Source organism: Aquila chrysaetos, chromosome 11, assembly GCF_900496995.4.
Source record: "Aquila chrysaetos chrysaetos chromosome 11, bAquChr1.4, whole genome shotgun sequence".
Lineage (NCBI taxonomy): Eukaryota > Metazoa > Chordata > Aves > Accipitriformes > Accipitridae > Aquila > Aquila chrysaetos.
The window spans coordinates 22,060,248-22,084,144 of record NC_044014.1 but is presented as its reverse complement, the minus strand read 5'-3'; the positions used below and the strand labels follow the sequence as shown (position 1 = coordinate 22,084,144).

Below are 23,897 nucleotides of genomic sequence, written 5' to 3'. Positions count from 1 at the left end.
ATCAGCTGAAAAAACACCTGTAGACAGTGTTGTGGCAACTACAGGACAGACTGTAGCGTGCCAGCAGTTGTCTCCTCACCACATCATCAGCAAAAGCAGAGCTGCTTTTCAGCTGCATTAAGACCCTCAGATCCAAGTGGACCAGCTAAGCCAAAGGAAAACATCCTCAAACGCAAGGATGGCTTGCTTGTGAAGGCCGGGCTAGCAGCAGCCCGTGAGACTGGCCTGCAGTCTGAAAGTGCTTCCGGTGCTCTTGCAATAAATGGTTCAGTCGTGGCGTTAGAAAGAGGGAAATAATCAAACTGAGAGCGCAGCCGTGTCAGGCACAAACCGTGCTCTTTCTGTGCTGCTTCACTGCCTTCTACAGCTGGTAAGAAGTAAACTCGCGCCGCGTTTTACACCTCGGTGTTTGTCTTTCTCCTCCAGCCGTGACGACGGTCGTTTGTTCTTGCTTGTTCCCGCAACCGAGGCTGTCCCCCGCCAGACACCTCACGCACGCGGTGGCGGACGCCTCCCCTCACGACGCGGGCAGAAGCGGGGAAGGGGGGGCAGGCCCCGGATCTAGGCGCGGGGCGGCTGTCAGGCCCCGGCTGCCGCGTGGCCCGGCGGGGAGCGGGCCGGAGCCGGCACGGCGGTGGCATCCCCGCCGGCCAGGGCCCAGCGCCGAGGGCGGCAGCCTCCCCCGGCCTCCCGCCACCGCCCTCCCGCCCGCAGCCGCGCACGCGCCGCCGCGGCGAGGGGCGGCGCCGCGGCCGTGCGCGGTTCCGAAGGCGGAAGCGGGCGCCGCGGGAGGGGGCCTGTCGCCATGGCGACCGCGGCGGAGGGGCTGCCCGAGGCCGGCGCGCAGCCCGCTAAGCGTAAGGGGCCGGGGTCGTCGCCGTCGCCCTCCTCTCCTCTCCGTCCCCGTCTCCGGGTTCAGCCCTTGGCCGCGTGGCGGTGGCCGGGCCCTGCCAGGCCGCGGCCTGCTCCCGGCGCGGCAGCAGCCGTCCCGCGGCGGGAAGGGCTCCGGCGGTGGGGTGGGGGCCGGCTGCGGGGCGGGCCCGCGGCTTCGCGTATGTCGGCCGGCCGGCCGGCCGGCTGCTCCCCTGGAGCCCGGCGGCTGCATCCCGCCAGGGTCGTACCGCCGTGTGCCTCTCGCCGCCCCTCCCCGCGCCGCCGCTTGGGCCGGCGGGAGCCGTGGGCCTCGGGGCAGCCTTTGCCTTCAACCCGGCAAAAGCTGCCCGCACAGCAAAGAGCGACTTGCCGGGCTGAGGAAGAGGTGCTGAGCTGCTCCTGCGAAGAGCGGACCAAGGGCAGGTTGCGGTAGAAGTGGATTTGGAGAAGAAAAGCGGCGATTATCGCTTTCCATAGATGGGGATCTGTTGTAGCCCCTCGTGAAACGGACTGGGGGGGGGGGGGGGGGGCTGTTCTTCTGTTCTGAATCAGTGACTAGAAATAAACATCAGTAGCATTGTGCACAAAGTCACTCAGAAGTTCTCCCCACATTCCCTTCCTGTTGTCTAAGCGCAGGAGGGGGCTGATATTCGCAGATGCTGTCAGGCCAGGTGCCTGTCCCTTAAATGGTCCCTAAAGTATTATTTTGAAGTAATCTTGATGCTACTTCAAGGAAACTGCCTAGGTTTGTTACCCCTTAGTGTAAAGTAGACAACTTACATGGAAAGTAGGTGTAGTCAATTCGAAGGGGAAAAAAAATGGGACCATTTAATCTTTATGGAGTATTTCTGTACCTGCTAACTTTCCCCTAACCCTGTAATGTCTGTGCCCTGATTAGAGGATCCTGCTGTTGAAACAGCGGAGGAAGCTAAGGAACCAGCAGAGGCAGACATCAATGAACTCTGTAAAGACATGTTCAACAAAATGGCCACTTATTTAACAGGTGAACTGACAGGTAAGGCACTGCAATACTGACCTGCAAGTAAGTTTTTGGTTCTTTTCATTTTCTGTTAAAGAAATCTGTTGTGTAGTTTGTCTAAACTATACCTATTTAGATCATATCTAGCAAGACTGGCACTTCAACCCTGGCATGTTGCTAGACTACTAACAACACTGAGATTAATCATATTAATGAAGTCCCAGAATAGCACAAATATGTTTCAAAAGAATTCAGTGTGGTATCAGCAACTTAAAAAAAAAAAAAAAAATTTTTAGTCTTGCAGAAGCTTGTACATGGAAAAACAAACAAACAAACCAAAGGGGTCTAAGTTAAGAAGGACTAGAAGAGAAGCACAACTGAGTGGAACATGGGCAGCTATTTTGTTTCTGAGTGAGAACGAGGATCATACGCATGTTTTCCAACAGTCATGCTTTAGAATAAACTGCTGTGCAACATTAACTGGAGCAAAGTAAACTGCTCAACAAGTTAATGGATTCCATAGGCTCTAATTTTGAAAGCGCTACATAGCACTACTGATTTGCATGGATTTGAAGGGTATATGTTACAGATTACCAGTCTGGATTTGTGCTATCAGTTTTGTAAACATAAGCATTTAACTGACAGAACAAGAGTAGAAATGTGAGGAATTAGTAATTTTTTCTCAAAAAAACCAAAAAATTGCAAGTGAGTAAGTATTCATCAGTCCAGTTGATTTTTACAATTCACATGTCATCTCTCTTCTTGTAGACCATTATACTAATACCTCTATTACCATCTAAACTATTCTTTTTCATATTTGGCTATTGGTTTGAAATCTCTTGTTCTCTTGAAGAGTCTGCACCCAATTCAAACTGCATTAACTTTTTAAATAAAATAAACTCTTGTTCTTTTTAAGCCACCAGTGAAGACTACAAACTCTTGGAAAACATGAATAAGCTGACTAGCTTGAAGTACCTAGAAATGAAAGATATTGCTATAAACATCAGTAGAAATCTGAAGGATTTAAATCAAAAATGTAAGTAAACCAAATAAGGTAGGGGTATAATGAACAGTACACTTGTTTGGGAAATGAAGCATCTAAGAGTCAGATAGTTCATACTTTATTAGGTGCTGAAGGAAAGAAAACTCACTGAAATAGACATGCTGCTATACAATGCCAATCCTGTATGTTTCTTTACAGCTGTAGACTATGTAGAGTAGCATAAGAGAAAACACATCTGAATTTATGTCCTGTTTTACGCCAGATTTTGGATCTGATAGGAAATAACGCTTCTTTTGATTCATGTTGTATTGTTACTTGTGTTGAGTCTAGCCAGTACTCTTAAACATTTCATACTTTCCTGGAACATGGCTATCAGTATCACCGCTTGATTTTGGGGCAGGGGAAGGAAGGAGATTTTAAATTGTTCTATCTAAAGAATGTAATGAGAAATTCTTGTGTTTCAAGTATGAACTGTTTCTTGGAAGTGAATTACTGAGAACTGACAGATATGATTTTTCTGCTTTTTTAAGATGCTGCTCTTCAGCCGTATCTGGAACAAATCAACCTAATTGAGGAACAGGTTGCAGCTCTGGAGCAGGCAGCTTATAAATTGGATGCATATTCCAAAAAACTTGGTAACTATTGTCCTCTACTGTTAGTATCTAGCAGCATAGGCCCTTGCAAGGGGATTTAAAAAGACAAAGTAAACTCCTCCATTTAACAAATCTGAGCTGCAGAGTTGCCTATGCTGCTTTTGAGCAACAGACATTGTATGTGAAGTGGTAAGCATTGGGAAAAGATTATTACAACAAGTTATATGGAGGTGGACTAGTACAGGTATTATTCAACTACAGCTTATTAGTGAGGCTTGATTTCTGTTTTACAATATGCACCGACCCAAATTCTAAAGACAGTTGTTTAATCCTGCAAATAGAGCGATTCATAAAGTTTGCCCAGGCACCCAAGTCCCCTTAGCTTAAATTAATATTAGTGGCCTGACTTAAGCACCTGGTTCTTAAAAAAGTTCATTGTACAATTATATTTGCCTAAATGCTTTAGTAAAAACTGACCCTGAGTGATACTGTAAATTAACTTGAATTTTAAGATGTATGGCAGCTTACACGATTCAAAGCTTTTATATATCCCATCCTAAAATATTGTTATTTTTCCTTCTGCAGAAGCCAAGTACAAAAAACTGGAGAAACGATGAAATTACAACAGTCTTTAAGTTGGAGTTGGGCTATGAGTCAGACTGATTTCTGTTTAAGTTGTGCAACAGCAATTCTGTATGTTGACAAGGATTTGGTTACAGCTAACATCAAGACTGGTAACTTTTTCTATCTATTGAATACAGTAGGCTGTATTCAGGCTTAAGGCTGAATAATATTTTCCTCTTCTCAAGAGGTTCTGTTGCCTCAGTTGTTCTGCAGTGAAAAGTAGAAGCCTGTCCCTAACCCATATGTTGATATTGGCTGCCTGTGTGTTAGTCCTATGTCCCACATGAAATACTCTGTCTAGGAAAAGCCCTCCATAACCTATAAAGACATTTTCCCTTAGTAGCAGTGGGACCTAAACTTCTCTTTTTTTTTTTCGTTCCTTGAGCTCTGCATTGAGAAGATACCCAGGCCTTTGGAGTTATGAGCATGGTATTGAAAACACTTCATTTTGGTATCCACTTTTATCTGTTTTAAATAGAGAGACTAATTATTATAAATTTACAATAAAACAACTTGCTGCATTTGTCTCTCTGGAATCTCAAGTTCCTGTTGGAAACATTATGTAAGTTGTCTTTATTTTTTCAAAGGGTCTGTTAATAAAGACAAACTCCTTCCAGCTACTGGAGATCATAGAAGCCAACATGTTTTAAACTCTGCGTCAAGTATTCCTGCAATTATATTCTTTGATTGTCTGGATCTCAGGTGAAATTGCAAGCAGTACTGCTTTATCACATGCTCAGTTAACCTAGCAGACTCTTTCTCTACTTTACCAATGAATTTTGATCCTAGTAGTTTTTTAAGAGGCATGTCCAGCACAAAAAGCTTCTTCTCTATCAGATTAACAGTGTTCCAAATTGCTAATTTAGCAGAGCCCTTCTTACTGAGCAGGTACTCCAAGGTGGTTTTTTTTCCTGTACCTATTGACCCTGACTAGTTCAAGCTGGCTTTTGAGCGAGTTGCAGTCAAGGATAGTACAAGTGCTGATGTAGGAAAGAAGTAGTTCAAACTTCCTACAGGCTGTTTAGAAGAAATGTCTAGTCAGGTGCGAGTGTGGTAAAGATCATAATGCTGTCAGTCAGTGTACAGCCATTGTAAAACAGTCAAGATGGACACTTTTCCCTAGTGCTATTTAAAAGCAGTGAAGCAGATGACCTTTGAGAGCCTTCACCATCACTTTAAAAATCCTGGGTTTAAAATAGAAAATACTATTCTATATGGCATTGATGTAGGATTTGAGAGAGGGTTGAGTTCATTTGAAGAAAGGCCTTTTTGGAATGGGCATCTTTAAAGAACAGGGTTAAGTCTCCCAGAGGTATCCAGCCATTTGCACCTGTATTGCTTTTATCTGTAGTTAGCTCACTGACGACTGTTCTACCTGTGAAAGCAAATTAGACATTTTACTATTGTTATCAAAGCAACATCCTCCAACCCAACGGGAAGAGGTACCAACAGATGAGTTACCATTTATGTGTTGAAGGAAATTATACCATGCGGCGCAGCAGCCTGTTTTAAAATCTGATGGATCATTATCATCTCAGGATTCATGATGTGTTTGCAGTTCTGCTGGACAAGAGGATCTAGCCAGCCAGATCTAAAATCTTTGTGCCTAGAGACTGACATTTGAATGACAGCCTGAACAGTGGCCTGCTTGGTGATCTCTGATGGTGGGAAGTGGTACCACAAGGTGGTAGACAATCTAGAAGTCCTGTTTCTCCAGTGTTTCATGCATCTGTAGATTATGCAAGAGCTAGACATGATTCAGCCAGACTCACCAGTGTTTTTGATAGTACCATTCTTTCTCTTTGCCATTGTGGAGGAGTATCACAGATGTTTGGCTGCGGATGTAAAAGCTTGAGGGTGCTTCTCGGAGTTCCTCTGTTCCCTGGAAGAACGAGGATTTTCATTATAGCATATAGCACTTGCATGTGGCTGGGAGCTTAGTCCCTGATCCCCTGTAAGTCCTCTCCCTGGCCCCTACCCAACTCTAAGAACAGAAAAGTTACTGCTTCATATCAGGTTGGAAATGGTTCTGGATAGGTGGACATCATCTAGAGCTCACCAGCCACTGAAATGCTTACCAGGGCAGGTTGTTCCAGGATTGAAACAAGACCACTAATCTTTGGCCTAGTGATCGCTCTGATTCCCAGCTCTTTCTGGGAAGGTGGTGCTAGAGGCACAGAGCAGGTGCTAGGGCACAAAGGGATTGTTCTCCACTGCAGGGATGCAGCTGGCCCTGCACTTGGGCTAGGTTCAGAGGCCAAGATGAAGGGGTGACAAGAGTTGTATCCGAAGGAATTACAGTGGAGAGCTGGCTATCTGCTGTCTAGAGAATTGTGATCATCTCCATGTGATAAAAATAATACCAAGCTGTAAGTGCCAGTGACTTGTCTTATCGCATGGCAGCAATGCCAGTAAGTTCTGCTCATGGCAGATGACCTGCAAATCAAGTATTGAACATAGAATGGAACATGGCGCAAACATGCTCTGTGCTCTAGTAGCAGCACACTGCCAATGTAGTTGCAAGTCCACTCCCTTATTGAATGTGGACCATATGCTCAGACCCTCAGTGGGAGACAGACCACAGATCCAAGCTGGGTACAGAACTGAATGTATGGCAGCCCTGCTCTGTCTTAAGATGAGTCCCAGTCACCCTCCCTTTTCCTTAACACGTACTGTCTACATTCCAGCTGGGATGCTAAAACTCAGTTCCATAGTAAGAAGGATTCACTGTCACTGGGATCATAACAGCAGCCTTGCTCTGTAAATTCCTGAAGTGGCCAAGAAGAACAGCATGGCACTCCTGTTGTGTGTTTACGTCCTCTAGCACTTCTAACTGCCTTGGACCCAGTAGGGCACCTTTTCATCTTGAGACCATGGGGAGGCACATAATAATGAAGATGTTTCAGGGCTGCTAGTATTTCTTAAAAGAGGAGGCAGTTACATGCCTCACCCTTCTTAAGCATGGTTTAGTGTGCCAAACTCATCCTGCAGCTGCAAGACTTTCCTTCCATAATGTGTGCCTGGAGCATGCTATGTTGCCAAAGGCAGCTATGGACATGACAGCAGCCTGGTAGGAACGTGGGAGTTAGATATAAGGATTGTCAGAGGGTTTGGGCAGAATGGGTTGCACTCAAGGATAGGCTAGTGCTAGCTAAGCAAGAACACATTCTCAGGGGCACAAGGGCTAGAGTTTTTCCTCTGCTCAGGAGAGAACTGGAAATTTGTGATTAAGCAGATTGTGACTGTACAAAACACCACTCTGGAATACACACATACTAGCTGTAAGCCCTAATCAGCACTTCTCAGGTCTCCAAAGTTCTCTGAAAGCAGAGGATGCTGTCAGTGTCATGACTAAAATTGCAGTGGTGTTCTCTAAGACAGCATCCATGCAACTGTTGTTAAGAGGTATTGCTCCTCACCCCTCAAGGCCAAGGGGATAAAGGGGACTGAGTGACAGTGGATAGGTAAATATGGTCATGTGAAAGTAAAACCATTGTATCTCGTTCCCTCTGCATTTTACATCATCTGGAGAATGCTCAGTCTGCATGGAGTTTCGTGGCCTGCCCCATCCCAACTCTTCAGAGTCAGAGGTCCAGTGTCTGCTTTGTATGTATATAGCAAGGCAAAGAGCAGGCTCAAGAATAGGTTTAAATACACTCCAGTGACACTCCTATTTGGATCTGGTTTTGTAGAACTGCTGGCTTAGCCATGTCTTGTTTTAATCACAGGTGCATTTGATAGTTGCTTTGATGAAGAGATCCAGTCACCACATGCAACCCAGCATACTGTTGGAAGGTCTAGGAATCTGTGTGATCAGGACATAGAAAATTTCGAAGAATACAGCATTTCTCTGCTCATTGTCTTTCCTTGACAGGATTGCAGGAGGGCCACGAGGGGGCGATGTGTCAGCAGAGAAAACTTCCAGAAGATAAAGCAGTAAAGACAAAGTAAGAACCACATCTTGTTCCTGTTGAAAAAGTTACTTTTCTACGTATAGAAAATACAATGCTATTTTAAAACTACAAAGATGAAAACCTCCAGGAACTCTGAAGATTGAAATCCATCTAGCCGTGCATTGCCAGCAAGTGCTTAGTGTTTTCAGGTAAGAGGGCTAAGAAATAGCAAATTCCTTCACAAACTCTTGAGTATCCCACCTCCAGGAAGCAGAAATGGGAAGAGGAGCTTGTCCCACAAGTGACTCTTTATTGGGAGGAAATTTTAGAGACTGACTACCTGGCTGTCTGGAGGATTGTGTGACAGTGGCATCCCAATTAGGCCAAGAGCTGACAGCTGTGTTCCAAGTTCTGTCTCTGAGCAACTATTCCCCTCTCTACCTGAGGGCTCTCCGTGTGACTGGTAGACTCCAAATCACGGCAAGGATGGCAGGTCCTTGGAGACTAGCACCACAGAAGAGACATAGCTGGGTGTGTGTGAACAGAATTGTACTGGTGAAATGTATAGTCCAAAAGCAGAGGTGCAACTTGGTTGCTGCTCAGACATCTCACCTGGAGAGTCCATGAGAAGTTCCAGAGGAGGTACAGAGGTACAGGGGGAGACTAAATCTCTATCTCTTCTCTACTGCAGCATTTCCTGGTGGAAAATTGTCCTGGTTGCGGCTGGAATAGAGTTAATTTTCTTCCTAGTACCTGTTATAGTGCTGTGGTTTGGATTTAGGATGAGAATAATGTTGATAACACACTGATGTTTTAATTGTTGCTAAGCAGTGTTTACACTAAGTCAAGGACTTTTCAGCTTCTCACACTATCCCACCAGTCAGTAGGCTGGAGGGGCACAAGAAGTTGGGAGGAGACGCAGCCAGGACAGCTGACCCAAACCAGCCAAAGGGATATTCCCATACCATATGATGTCATGCTCAGTATATAAACTAGGGGGAAAGCTGGCTGGGCATCAGTCTGCAGATGGTGAGGAATTGCATTGTGCATCACTTGTTTTGTATATTATATTATTGTTATTTCTTTTTTTTTTCTTTCCTTTTCTGTCCTATTAAACTGTCTTTCTCTCAGCCCACGAATTTTACTTTTTTTTTTCCTAATTCTCTCCCCCATCCCACTGCAGCAGGGAGAGAGTGAGCAGCTGTGTGGTGCTTAGTTGCTAGATGGGGTTAAACCGTGACAAAAATATGATAAGAAAGTAGTGGGTGCTTGAAGGGAAGAACACAGAAGAGAACAAAGGGAGGGCTGACAGAGAGTTAAGGGGCAAAGTATCTCATCAAAGCAGTCTGTGCAACTGTTTTGGAGCTGAAGCAGTTCTTGAGGACTTGGACTACAACTGCAAACCAGGGGGTGAAAATCAGCCTAGCAAATACAGCTCTTTAAGGAGAATCAGAAGAATTCAGTTCCAGAGGAGGATTTTTTTCCTGGCACCTTGAGACAGCTGCTCTAACAGGTTATTCTGAAGTCACCCAACTTTCAGAGCAGTACTTCGTGGAGATGCCCACAGTCTTCAGAATGAGCTCTTAAATCGTTAGTGGAAACTGCAACATGTCCAACAGCTGAAAAACAGCTCTTCTAGAACAGAGTATACTTTTAAACCTGGAACTCTGTGTTCAATAGAAAAGTTTAAAGATATCAGTGGGGTGATAATCACAAGTGTATATAATGGCCTGAATATAAACACATTGTTGTATTTGCAGCATCCCATCAGAAGACAAACATATAAGCAACAGTAATAGGCAGAAGACAAGCATGCTATGAAAGTATGACAGGGTTTGTTAATGCAGGGTTTGTTAATGCAAGGTTTGTTAATGATTAATGTTGTCCCTGCTTTCTGATACTACAGTAGAACAAGGTTGACCTTAAAAAAGGTTGCACAGACTTAAAAATTAAAGCAGTTCATCCAAGTTTGTTGGTAGTGAGTGATTTTTTTCTAACCAGTGTTTAACCCAGAGGAAATGAGAGCAGCTATTGGTTACCTTTCCACTGTTGTTTTTACTGTAGGCTTCCTAAAGTGAGCCTTCCAGGATGCAGCTTCAGCCAGCCCTTGCTGATCCCACGTCCCTGTTCCACGTTGCAATGGAACCCCTGGGAGCCACAATCTTTTTCTTGCTGGTTTGCATTGTCTGTCTCCTTGTCTGTTCAGTGTGGAGGAAGTTGTCTGAAACAGGGAAGCTGCCTCCTGGGCCATTTCCTTTGCCCCTCATAGGAAACATGCTGCAGCTGAAGAATAACTTGCCTGAGGCAAGGGGATGTAACTTAAAAGTGTGTTCCTTCAGCTCAGTAAGTAGTATGGTCCTATGTTCACAATATGTTCGGGCTCAGTACATGTAGTGGTGTTGTATGGACCTTATGTTGTGAAATAAGCTCTGATTGATTGACAAAGGTGTAGAGTTCAGTGGAAAAGGACTTATGCCACTCTCCCAAAAGTTCTCCAGAGGAACAGGTACTTTTCTGCAAGATTCTCCCTAGGTAGAGGTGTTCTTTGGGGAGGATGTAACTGAGAAGTCAGAAGTGGGAAGAGCTGATGTTTCATTTAGTATAGGAGCAAAGCCTGGCAGAATCTGGAGAGACCTTTGGTTCACTGGCATTAAATGGTCCCAGTCTCTTGCTGTTGTGATGATAGCTGTTGCACCTTGTAAGGTCTGGGTTATGACCTGGAGAGCAGATGGCTGTGGTGGCATCCTCACACAGCTTTCCACTCTAGTAACTGGGTATGTCATTCCAGTGGGACAAGTATATCCTAAGATAGCCAGGACTACTTTTCACTGGGGGCCATTGCACTTCCTCTCTCTCCCTCATTTCCAAAGAGTTGAACTAGGAACAAAGGAAGTTCAGGCAAGCTGCCATAAAGAAACCAGGCATCTCTCTGACATGATAGCAAGTTAAAGAATTTTACTTAAAGGTACCATATAGGGAATAGTTAAAGAGAGCAATGCAATACAGACATGATATAGGAAATCCATGCAATAAAATAGTGTGAACTGTTTGCAATTTGAAATATAATATAAAATGAAAATGAGAACCAATGTGAGAAGAGTGAATAGCTATTCAAATTTAAAGGTAAAAGTTGCTTTGAAAGATGCTAAAAAGCATTTAACCTGGGAATTATGGCAGGAAATCTTTTCTACCTTACTTAAGTACAGAGGCCAGATTTCATCTGAAGGGCAAAAGCCAATAGAAAGACCAGTTCATTTTTGCCTTCTGAAGTTTCTTATGACTAATGTTCCCTGGACTGTGCAACCTAAAGCTTTGCTAAAGCTTAACGGCCCATACTGGTTACTCATGCTTCTAATCTACAGCATGTACAATCATTTTATTCTATGTCTAGTGGTTATCATATACTGTTTCCTATAAGAGAGGCCACATTTTAGCCTATGAAGAGAGTTCAGATTAGCCTGTATGGCTTTCAGAGCTCGTTATTTTTTGCATTGTGTAAGCACAGGACAGGAGGGTCTAAAGGTCATAGTTTTTAGGGAATTAATCCCTTTGTGCAGGGTTTTGGGGGTTTTACTTTACTTTTCAAGTAGTATTTCAGACAGCTGCAAATGAAATACATCAGGAAGCTGGGGCGGGGAGTCAGCTAGAACAGAAAATAGATGCCACAAGCTAGGCAGTAAAATGCTTCATCTGTCCTTTGACACCAGTTCTGTGATCTCCTTGATCTGAAAAATGAGTAATCACAGTGCTTTCATGGGTGTGGGAGACTATTAAGAGGGCCACACATTGCAGAGAGTGGAAAAGCTGTGCTCCTTGGACTGAGAGTCTTCAGTGAAAGAGAGAAGTCAAGTGAGGCATACTCCATATTAGAGCTTGAAAAGGCAAAAGCACAAGTGTGAATCTCCTTGGGTTGCTCAGCTGCAATTTGGAACTTTTGCTCTGTGTGTGTGTCTCATTGGGGGTGGGGTGGGGGGTATAGCCCACAGCGCACAAGTATTGTGAGTTACAGTTATGACCCTGTGAAAAATATCTCTGGTGTATTTGTGTGCCAAACAGAAGATCCATTTAGAAAGGTGAGTCGCAGAACCAAAGTTCTTCAGTGTTAATTAGTAATCCAATAGAGAGCTTCATCCTCAGGGTAACACAGCGCTGGTGAACCTCAGTGTACTCTATGTGATACAAAGCCACTTTCAACTCTTAGGCCTCTTGACAGTCATATATAGCTTAACATGCTACTGTATAGAGTTATCAAGGGAGCACTGACATCCCAAGAGGTCAAAATGTATCTTTGAAATTGTAACTGGGAGAATCACTAAGAACATTGACAGCTGTGGATAAAACCAGTTTTCATAACTTTCCCTTTTAAATGCAGCTTCTGTGTGGGAATTCACAAATGTCTTAGCATCCTTCCCTGCAGCCTACAAGGGGTATGTAACATATATGTGCACATGAGGCTCTGGTATGCACTCTGCCCGTGATTTTTTCCTCTTCATCAAAAAAATTAAAGATATTTGAGTTTACACCTGGCTACTCCAAACTGCTTGTATTCACCTTTAATAATCCCATCTCCCTTGACCCACATCTATCCTTAATGTCCAGACATACAATTGATCTCTGTATGTCATGTTAATTTATAATAGTAGCTCAGGCAAGTGCTGTTGCCCTGTTATGGGGAAAATGCTCAAGTACATTTGTTTGCTTCACGGATTGCTTCACTGAGTTCCTCACCTGGGGACACCTTTAGTGGGTTTGAGAACTTGCTAGTTCTTTTCTTCGTTAGTGCTTGCCCAGCTGACTGTTGCTTCTGTAGCTGCTCCCCAGCTTCTTAGAAACATCTTGGAAACTTGAGCTCACAGAGGCACTTATGTTCTGTGAGAGGTATTTGGGAACTAATAGAAACAGTGCGCAAAATGGATTAATCGAGTTTGAAAGCCACTTCTTCATGTGGCAAAGCGACAGGACATTGTGTCGGGTTTGCCATAGAAAATTCATATAGCCCTGCCTAGTCCTGCACACAAGCAAGCAATGCACTGTCTCTACAGTCCCAGCAGAAGATAAAGTCTAGGTAACACTGACTGTTAGCAGGTAGAGAGAGAGTGAGCAATATGGCTTCGTGGGAGATGTAGAGCTTTTCAATGATGGTTGTTTTCTTAAATGGATGATTTTCAGTTTAGTCGTCAACAAAGGTCGATGAGCTACATCCTATTCAAGCACGGGAATTTTAAAAAATCTGATCCTTAGTCTCCCAGGAGGTGATAATATTACTTGGTGCTAAAGGAAGTTAACCCAGAGGACTTGTGAGCAGTTATTGGTTACGATTGCACTGCTTTTTTGTATCACAAGTGACACAAAGTGAGGCTTCCAGGACACAGCTATAGCCCTCCTCTAATCTCAAAGCCCTGGTGCATATCATTGTGGAGTCTCTGGGAGCTAAAGCTGTTTTCTTGCTGATTTGCATTGGCTGCCTCCTTGTCTTTTCAGCATGGAGGAAGATGTCTGGAACAGGGAAGCTGCCCCTGGGCCATTTGCTTTGCCTATTTTAGTCATGGCACAGCTGAAGAGGAAGTATGGAGTGTTTTCCTCTTTTTATCTGGTGAGAAGACTTGTTAATAGTTGATCCTTTTTGGTATATGGTGATAAACTATATGATATTTTCATATATCTTTCTTTCATTCATATTTCCATGATTCTGCGACATCTGTGGCTTTTGCCTTTGCAATGCTATGCTACCAACTCACGGTATATCAAGCTTATTAATACTTTGAAAGGAAAGAAGTTGTGCCTGTTTCACATAAACAGTTAATGCTGTTGCGGTAATATTACAGTTGCTGTCTTTTCCCACATAGCACAGATTCAGCTCTCTGTCTTCACTGTAATCACCATAAATTATACATTGCAGGGAATGTGATCAAGTTAGGAAATGCCAATCCTACATCTGTACATGTATGCTTGGCAACTCATGTAAACTCTTTTTATCTTTTTTTGCCTGATTGCAACATTGCTGTAGTGATCTTTACGCACTTCATAAAATAATGGGAAGATGCAAGCTGCCGTTCAGCTAGTAAATGGCACTGGGGGATCCCAGTATTTTTTGATTGGTCCTTTTTTGCCACAATGGACAGCTCTGTAACCACAATTGGGGTTCTGGTAGGTCTTGTAGGGTCAGTCCAGCCTTCTCCCACATTGTTACTGAGAACGGAAATTTTATATAGGTCATTGGCCAGCTCAGTCTTCAAGCCATAATACATTTCATATAAATGAGTGAAGTGAAACAGTCAGATATGTGTAAGACTTGGAAGACATTCGGGAGTATAGGCTTTGTGGATTAGGTTTTTCACCAAAAGATGTTCTTCTGGGATCTCAGAAAAACAACAATTCAGTGTACTACTACTTTATTTTGCAATATAAATTGTAATTTCACAAACCTTCATTATGATCACACAGGAGAGGACCCATCTGCCCAGTCATTGATAAACTCCATCCCCACCACAGGAGACAATATGTATTGGGGCAAGAATACAGTAGATGATCGTCTTCTAACAGAAAAAAACCCCACTGTTTTATGCTTACCTTTACATACAGGTCACAGACAAATTGAAAATACAGAGGAGGGAGGTACCGCAAGCAGAGTCTCTGGAAACCCTGGAGTACAAGTGCCTGTTCCTGCTGTGCTGAGAGGATCAAGTGATATGGACAGTAGCAGCAGGGCTCTCAGAACACTAGTCCACACACCCTGACATGTCAGGACGTCAGGAGCCAGGTAGGAACCCAAGCTAGGTGAGGCAGGTGCAGAGGAGAACCTGCATAATTTTGCACAGGCAGTTGTCTCCTTCCCTATGCAATTGCCTACTCTGTTTCTGTTTAGAGCTGGCTGTGGTGATTATAAAAGCACCATACGATTTTCTTTTCTAAGCACGTTTCTCTCCAGAAAGTATCTAGCAAGTGATCTGAGTGTTTCAGTCTTAACAGATTGGGAAATGACTGTCATTCAACCAGAGCTTTCATGAGTTTGGGAGCTGGCAACTGTCTTCTCTTGGCTAACGTGGAAGAAAAGAGACCTCATAAGGTCGGGGTGTATTTGCCAGACTGCTGACTAATGGAGAAATGTCAATGTCCTTGAGATCCACAACAGATTTCAAAGTAAAGTTCTGCAGGATAGCTGTTAAAAATATGAATAGTTCCATCCGGGCCAGACCTTCTCCTGCACAGATGCGTTTTCCTGCAAGCAAAAAATAATAAAAATGACAGTGGAGTATTTTGCTGGTAACTTATTTTAACCACTGTTCCATGGAAGTTCAGACATCTCACAATGGACAGATAGCACTGCAGCATTTTGGGGAAGTAAATGAATTAAACTAGGGGCTAAGCATCTAGAACAATGAGTGCTCAGTGGGCAAAGGCAGTTTGAAGGCTTTGATTTCTCACGTTCTGCTGCTGTTTGATGGTAAGTTTGGAGAGAGAGAAGTTGCATGGCTGAGTCTCTCTTCATGTATCTCTTCTTGTAGAATGCAGTGGAGGAGCTTTTGTGGTTGCTAAAAAAGGAAATCAACTGAAACTCTAGTACAGGGGTTAGAGCTGCCCAGAAGTGACTCTAGCAGATCACCAGACATTACTGTAGAGACCATGGTGATGGAGCCACTAAAATCTTCAAAGAGGTTCTAGGAGAGAATCGTCTAGAATCTGAAATAGAAGGAGGTCCTACCTGCAGAAAATGGCATGAAGTAGTCACTCTTTTTAAAGGTACCATTTGCATTCAGGAAATGTCCTGGGTCAAATTTTTCTGGATTTGGAAATTCCTTACTATCATGTAGGATGGAAGTCAGCATAGGGATTATCATAGTGTCCTGAATTAACAAAGAGAGGAGAATAAAGTTAAAATGGAGACGTGCTAAAGCAAAGTGGCATTGAGAAGTTCCCAGGGCTGAATAGAAGGGTAGTCAAAGTTTAACCAGTTTAAAATGAGCATTTAATAAATAAAACTGTGTGCCATTCATATGGCAAAGATGTTTTTTTAATGAATTTTAATGGTGAGTCTGATTAGAGTATTTAATATTGCTTCCAAATAAATTAGAACTTTGCTTACATTTACGTGAAAAAAAATAGAAAGCTCTAACTCCCTCTTCACGTAGAGGATGAAGTCTTTTTTTTTCAAATACAAGAGGTTGGACTCAATAACTTCCAGAATCCACTTCCAAACAACATTATTCTAATTCTAGATCACGTTTCAGTGTTTTTTGAAAATAAAATAAAATACAATGAATAGAACACATCATTGTTTTCAAGAGATTATGACCTTTCTCAGGCACAGTGGAACAGACCTTGGGGATAAAATAGTCTCTGAACTTGATGTCTTTGATCACAGTATGTGGGACATTAAGTGGAAGGAAATCGATGAATCTCTGGATTTCGTGGACCACAGCATCTGTGTAGGGCATCTGGCTCCGATCTGCCATGCAGGGGCTTCGGTCTCGGCCAATGACACAATCAATCTCCTTTTGCATTTTCTCTGTTAGGAAATAAGTAAGTGTTGAGTGGACAAGACCCCCATCTGTTTGCCTAAACCTCTCCCCATATTTACAGCAAAACTTGCTTTTAGTGCACCAGGAATGTATGAATGTACTTAGTACTAATATCTTTTTCCTGAGAATAGAACTAAGACTAATACACATTTCCACACTGCAAATACACATTTCCTTACTCAGGGGACCATTGCCACATGTGGTAGTGACAGGAATTGTCCAAATTGATCCCACGACCTATTAAAAAGTTTTCTGTTATTTATTTCCTTTTCTATTACCTGCTATCTCTGGGTATTTCTGGAGAATCACAAGTCCGTATCTCAGTGTGGTGCTGGTGGTCCCTGTTCCTGCAAGGAACAAGTCGAGCGTGGTTCTGCTCAAGGTCTCAACGGTGAATTCTGAGTGACCATTCCCTTTCTCCTGGAGGAAGATGTGGCAGAACATTTTGAATGACAAAGCTAAGCAGCTTGTTTAAAAAGGAAGATCCTGTACCTGTAATGTATGATTTTAAACACATCTAGTGTCCTTTCAAAAATACGACACTCACTCTCCAGAACACCAGCATTTATGGTACTTTTACTAAATAATATGTGGGAGGAGCATTGAATTACATCAACCAGATTGGTCTCCAGCTTTCCTAACTTTGGCTAGTGCTGTTAATTCTGTGTTTAAAAATCCTTGATAAGAAAATGGAGAGGTAAGAATGAAGTTGATGTGCCAAGAAAAGCAAGTTCCCTCTGTATTTGCAAAAGCCCAGTGCCCTGCCACAACTGAAAGAAGCTGGGATCCAAGCAGTGTTTTTCTTATAATTTGATAAGTGTCTTGCTCTTACATTACCTGTTCCATTTTGTTAAGAAAAGCATCAATAAAATCTCGAGGACAAGTGGGATCCAGGGTTTCCTGGTGTTCCGCTATGATTTCTGAAGTAAATTGATGAACTTTTTCAGTATTTTTTATCATTTTTTGATGAGCCCCGGGTAAATAATCCATGATAGTTGGGATGAAATTGTATAACTGTAAAAATAAAATGGTGGAAAAGCACATTCTGATTAATGTGGATACAATAAAATGTTGTCCTAATTTTAACTATGAAAATGGGGCAATTAAACTGTTTTGGAACAGTAGGTCTTTATTATTCAACTGGATTTTAATGCCTTTTACTTTATGTTTTCACTATATTCAAGGATAGACTTCACTTGAGCAACTTTTGCAATGATATCCTTCTTTGGATGTACAATGGCAATTCCATAAGGTAAGAAAACACAGGAATTGGTTATTTAACTGCCTTTTTGGTTTTCAAAAAATTTTTCCAAATGTAGGAAAATCCACTCCAATTAAAAATTAATAACATGAATAAATATTCATTAATAAAATATTGTAACCATTAACAAATTTATTAGTTAAATAAAACTGTACACACCTGTATTTGTATAGAGTTCTGGAGCCTGTTGTTTTCATCTAGCAACTCAATTAAAGTTAGAAATTTCTTGTCCTCATAGTCAAACCGATCCCCAAAGATGATGGAGCAGATGATGTTGGAAACAGCATGGACTAGGAAGTTGCCAGGGTTGAAGGGTCGCTCTGCAACAACAGAAAACCAATGGTATCTTGCTTTCAGTATTTCAGGCATCATCCCCTCCTCTGACACTATAGGGAAGCTTTGCATCCCCTTGAGACCCAGAGTTTTGCACTCCTTTGAAAGGATGGTGAAGGGCTTATCTAATTTATTCTTCTCTACTTGAACTAATTTCTCTGTTGAATGGTTTAAGAATCTCTTTTGTCCTGTTCTCAGCAGAACACTAGTCTGAGTGGCTTCATTCCTCTTCAGCTCACACATGCCTGTCTGCCTTATAGACTGTTTATTAGAAATGGCCTAAAGATTCCCACCAAAACCCATAGGGACTTTGCCTGAGCCATGTCTTTAGGTTATTAGAACCTGTTTATGAACTCTATTAGTGTAACCTCAGTTGTATAACTCTCTCCTAGAGGTTCAAATGCCTGTGGTCAAAGTCTAGGTTTGATAGCACAGCTGCATAAGCATGTAAGAAAACTACAGTGTGAGAAAAAAGTGATATAAGAACCAAGAAAGAAAGGAAAGGTATAACTGCAGACAGTCATAGGGTGCATCTCAAGGTTTCAAGAGGAAACAACAACATGAAAAGTTATAAAATCCTAAAAGAAAAAAAAAAAAAAGAGTCAGAAAATGGCAACTTGGCAGCATTGAGGATCAGCCTATTCCAAGGAGCAATGGCACCAACCCTTCTCTGCCTGACTGATGACTCCCTGGCCATTGAAGTCGCCGCAGATATCTCATTGGATGTGATGAGTATATTAATGCTGAGCCTAGTAGATAACTACTCCTAGCTATTTATTATTTGCATTAAGAGTAAATAATGGCTTTATACTTTTCAGTTGTATGTATCTTGCTTGTAAAGCCTTTTAGTACACAGTAAAAGATGCCAGAGATGGAGGCTTGCAGTAGGGCACAGGAAATACAGTATTACTGTGTTAGTGAAAGGATAAGAGCAATGCAGGTGAGAGTGTTTTCTCTGATTTGTAGCAGGAATGTTTATCTGTGAATCCAGACTGAATTTGCTAGTGGCTCACAGGAAACTGATGTTTCAGCATTCTGCTTTTTCCCCCTTGCAGAATAAGCACACATTGAAGGCTGGCTGTGGAAAGGAAGCCTGTGGTCCAGGCTGGTACTGTGCCACTCTCAGGGGAAGCACTTAGAAGTAACATTGTCTTCTATATTACCAGAAAACAGATTTATAGGTTGAAACCTATAAGGTGGTTACCCTATGCCCTGCCCTCAAATGCAGCTTTATAGTCCCTGTTCCCATTGCATGCCCCACCAATACTGGGAGGTATTGTCTAGTGTTCAGATGGACTGGACCCAAACCCAAATATCTGTAAATGAGTTCTCTGGTCACCCGCTTCTTCAGGATCTGTTTACTTAGAGCTGCAGGAGACAAGGCGAGGAAGTGCATGTTGCTTGGCTACCTGGCAGTGCCCAGCCCTGTCTCCATGGCTGAATTCCACCAAACCCTTGGCTTTGGGGCCAAGCCATTCCATTTGCTACTTCCTGTCTTGTTCCTCAAGCAGAACAGGGTAAAGGATGCTTTCCAACACTGATCTCCTACATTTATCCCTCCATACTGTCACAATGCCTTTGACTGACCTACTCCCAGCAGTGATAACTTTGCCTGTGGGAGCAGGGAGCAGAAACAGCAGCCACATGCCCACTTCTTGGGTCATAGATTTGGTGAAGCAGTCCTACACCCCTCATTGCCTCATTGCAGGTATGCAGGGTGTCCCAGCAGGCACAAAGTCCATGTCCTACCATGTGTGTTCCTGATCCTCTCCACCAGAAAATGAGCTTCCTCCTGGATTCGCTCCTCGATGCTCTTCTTCCCCATCCCAAAATCCCTCAAGGTGGTGAGTGCAAATCGTCGGAGCTGCTTCCAGGTCTCCCCATTGCTTGTCACAATGCCTGATACAGGAAGGAAAAATAGACATCCATGAGGAAACAGATTTTTCTTTTTCCTGAATGGGAGCTACACAGTAAGTACTTCACAAACATACAAAGACACTGCTCTGTGGAGTTATACTGCAATTGCTATATGCCCCAAAATGTAACTTCTCTGCAATTCTGGAGGGGACAAATCTGATCCACCTGTCACACCACTTTGAGTAAAACTGAGTTTATTCCCGGAATAAGAAAAGCTATGTTAGGATGTAAATAACAACGTAACACTTGTACTGAATTGATCTTGACCACAAGCACATGGCCTTTGCACTAACATAACTGCTCATACATTCTGCTGTGTACCTTCACACTGCATATCGTTATTTGCAATACCATTGATACTGTAATATAGTACCACGGAATAGGTACTATTTACCCAGATACATGCCAGACTGGGAACTACCCTGGTGAATAAGCTCAGGGCTTTACCTTGAATGTGGTCTTTACTGGGGCAGCCTATATTATCTTGTCTTTGTTGTGCTGTGGACTTTCCTGTTGCTGGTTCCTTAGCTGTATGTATATTGTCAATATTTTCAGAAATGGGAGAATGTAAGATCTTAGAGGCACATTTTTTAATGAACAAATTTTTAGCCAGAATTTAAAACATGCTGAAAATAGGAAGGCACTCAGTGAAGCCAACCTGGGACCTTAAACAGTCTCCAGGGGTCCAAGTAATGAGTTGGACTTTTAGTCTTTTGTTGCTAATTTGTATGCATGAAAGTAGTAAATGAAATCCACCATTCCGTCCTCAACTGCCCTCTCAGCTGTGCTCTTGAAGCACTGAAAGCATCAGCTTTGTATGCTAACATTACCTGTGCCTTGGAAGAGTTTTTTAAGCAGTGGTAGATTGCCCCTTCCGCTGAAGTCATCTGCTTGATCAATCAGAGCTTCTTTCACAACTTCATAGCCATACAGCACCACAGCCTTTTGTGGGCCTAAATATATTGTGAAGACAGGACCGTACTTCTTGCTGAGCTATAGGAAGGAGGAACAAAAAGAACATGTCTGAATGTTAATCATGTGAAAAGAAGTTTGTAGCGAAAGGGTCTGAGGGGTGATGTGCCATTGTCCCAGCATCGCTGAGACATAGCATTGATTAGCAGCAGTGCAGAGGTCTTTCAACTATGAATTACAGCCAGGGGAAGAGGGAATTGTACAAGAAATAGGACATATGAATGGAAATAGTGAGGTGTCAAGTCCAAATCCCAGAAAAGAAAATAGTTCTTCACGGGACTGGCAAAACAGTCTGGAATGCCTTTCTACAGAGCACAGTGGATAACAGTTTACATGGGCTCAAAAAGCAATTATATACACTTACGGAAGCAAGCGCCTAAAGGGTTTTTGAGCATAAGCATACCACAGTTGTCTCTAAAATCTCCTGGGCCATGACCTCTGGAAATTGAGCAAGTATATGAGTGCAGAGTCACTGCATCCTTGCGCTAATCATGTACTCTTTCCCAGGCATCTGCTTTTGGCTACAGTTGCAGAAAGATTCTTGGGCTACTTGGTCCAACCTAGAACACTTCTTCTTGTGCTCACTTTTTAAGAGCAAACTAGATATAGTCCCAGGTTTTTTGTGGTGGGAAACTGAATAACCTAGCGCTCTGAAACAAAGCAGAATGCCTGAGAGTGCTCATGATTCTCAACGTTCATAAGCACGAAGGCAAAAAGGAGCTCATATGGGTATGTGTGCATCTGACAATACACATGGTGATGCCAACCATCACCACAATTTTGCTCTGAAGAACTCAGGGACACCCGCCTTTCCCACCCATCTGCCACCATCCCCTCACAGTCCCCTAATGAACAGGCACTCCAGCTGAACTCCCTCCACCTATCCCCTCCCAGGCCTTGCAACGCACAGGTTTTGTTTGACAGATGGGTGAAGTCAGCCAGAGGAGGGAATGGACAGCACAATTCACCCCCCAAACTTTTTTGCTTCAACCCCTTCACTCGCTACTTCCGCTCCCAGGAGATCTGACCTATCTGCTAGGGAGCAGAGGCAGCAAAATGGAGCAGGGTCCTCCCCAAAAAAGGGCCAGGCCGTGCTGCTAGCGTGGTGAGGAGTTGGGCACAGGAGGAGTATAGCAAATATTGCAATAGCATTAGTGCCTTGATTGCAAATCCACTGCAAATTGTAGTACTGCTGGGAGGTCAGCACAGTACTCATCATTAGTATGATACTGCAAATATATAGACCTAGACTTGCAATATATAGACTTAGATACAGACTTAGATATATAATTTATTGCAATGTATAGACTTCAGAAGCATGTATTTCTGGGAAACTGTTTGTTTCTGTTTGAGTCTGATGTTTGGTCAATGCAAATTAAGCTTGTGAATTAAGCTGAGACAGTCTGGACTGGGCTTTGTTTTATATGCAATGGAGACAATGTAGGAAAGTAGGACACGGTCCCTTACCTTCTTCAAGCTTTCAGGCAAGTTCCACACATTCAGCTGGAGTATGTTTCCAACCATGGGGAGTGTGATGGGACCAGGAGGCTGCTTCTCTTTTTGCGATATGCTTCTCCACGAGGCAAAGAGAAGAAGGCATGAGATGCAGAGCAGCAAGAAAATAGTGGTCATTCCCAGGAGCTCCATGGTGGGCTGAGGAAAAGAAGACAAGTGTCAGAAGAGCCTGATGTTGGACCTGTAAATTCATGCTTATTTATATGCTATGATACCAAAGCACACGGATGAAATTAGCCAATAGTCGCTTCCTATTCCTGCTGAGATATGAGATTACTTATTAACCTGCTCAAGATAAGAATAAACAAGCTAGGGATGAACTCCTTGTTTGCATGCTGATTTTTTACCTCTCCAGCTTGTGGTCCTTTGGGCAATCATTCATGTAGGACTAAAGAAATCGTGTTCTAATGCTGTCAAACAAACTCAAAATGCAGAAATATTTAGAGCCTAGCTGCTATGTATATGCTTAAACTCTTGCTGTTTGCCCTCATGCATAGATTGACATCTGCCAGTCCCTCTAGTATCTGAGCACAGTGTAGGGAGGTGGGGTTGAAAAAGGGCATCACTCCAAGTTCTTCCTAGGAATTTCACCTCTATTTCTAGAATGAAATTATGCAATTGTACCCAAGTCACACATTCAGATTTTGAGGAATACACTCATCTTGTCTTAATCTGGCATTTCAACCAGACGAACCATACTGTCTACAGCATTTACGTGGTCACAGGCTCTCCCCAAACCACAAATCCCTGCAGCAACCTGCTGTCTCCGTTCTGATGTTTCTAGAAACTAGTTGAAGATCCATAGAAGGCTCATGAAAGGTAAAGACACCCTGAACAGAGCTTAACAGAATGATTAGCTTAATTAATATCGAGTATTTAACACAATGTAAAATCTTAAATGAGATGTTATGCTTCCCACTTCTCCTCCCTACAGGAATCTAAACCCCTACAAACAGGGTGAGAACTGTGCGTGTTTTCTGGCAGAGAAGTAGAGCAGAACAGTGATTCAGTCCTTTGAGACTGAAGAGTTGATCGCAGGACTCTGTTGCCAAACCTTGTCTATACATCATAGGGGGTGTCTATAAAGTGCTAGCGATCCACTGTAACCACTGTACTCAGACTCCTACAGCCCCTTGGGTCTAATGTGCCTCCTCGCCATTCCTCCACTTTCCACTCAGCCCCAACTACAATGCACGGCATTAGGCTGTGTATTTCCTTTATATGTGACTTTCTGCAAGGAGATACTGATCCTTTCTTGGAGGACATTTGAACACAGTAGCTATAGCAAGGTGACTAGAGCAAGTCAGGGAAGCTAGGAGGAAACATCACTGTACAAGGGGATGTGAAAGGGGCTGCACGTTCAGCAGGCACTCAGGCTTGCTGCTGGCCAGGGCTGGGTGGATGATGTCTTCTTA

The 23,897-nt window shown here is 43.1% G+C and overlaps 2 protein-coding genes across 4 annotated transcripts; one reads left to right on the top strand and one right to left on the bottom strand.

The window, feature by feature from the left end:
* Positions 1–730: 730 nt before the first annotated feature.
* On the top strand, positions 731–13,571 carry BLOC1S2 (biogenesis of lysosomal organelles complex 1 subunit 2). 3 transcript variants are annotated; one of them, XR_003925728.2, is made up of 6 exons: positions 731–857; positions 1,772–1,888; positions 2,769–2,888; positions 3,386–3,490; positions 7,947–8,174; positions 13,447–13,571. XR_003925728.2 is itself a non-coding variant. In XM_030030068.2 (5 exons), the coding sequence occupies exons 1-5, from the start codon at positions 806–808 to the stop codon at positions 8,021–8,023; spliced, it is 471 nt and encodes a 156-aa protein (XP_029885928.1). In that variant the 5' UTR covers positions 731–805; the 3' UTR covers positions 8,024–8,803. The 3 variants fall into 3 exon arrangements, 2 of the variants coding, with proteins under 2 accessions (XP_029885928.1, XP_029885929.1); XM_030030068.2 differs by lacking the exon at positions 13,447–13,571 and having other exon boundaries at positions 7,947–8,803; XM_030030069.2 differs by lacking the exons at positions 7,947–8,174; positions 13,447–13,571 and adding an exon at positions 4,034–4,692.
* Positions 13,572–14,340: 769 nt separating this feature from the next.
* LOC115348072 (cytochrome P450 2H1-like) lies at positions 14,341–22,691 on the bottom strand. Its single transcript, XM_030030067.1, has 9 exons — positions 22,435–22,691; positions 20,826–20,988; positions 19,828–19,977; positions 17,905–18,065; positions 17,322–17,498; positions 16,763–16,904; positions 16,284–16,471; positions 15,668–15,809; positions 14,341–15,184 (listed from the first exon to the last, which is right to left on the bottom strand). The coding sequence occupies exons 1-9, from the start codon at positions 22,612–22,614 to the stop codon at positions 15,003–15,005; spliced, it is 1,485 nt and encodes a 494-aa protein (XP_029885927.1). The 5' UTR covers positions 22,615–22,691; the 3' UTR covers positions 14,341–15,002.
* Positions 22,692–23,897: the final 1,206 nt, after the last annotated feature.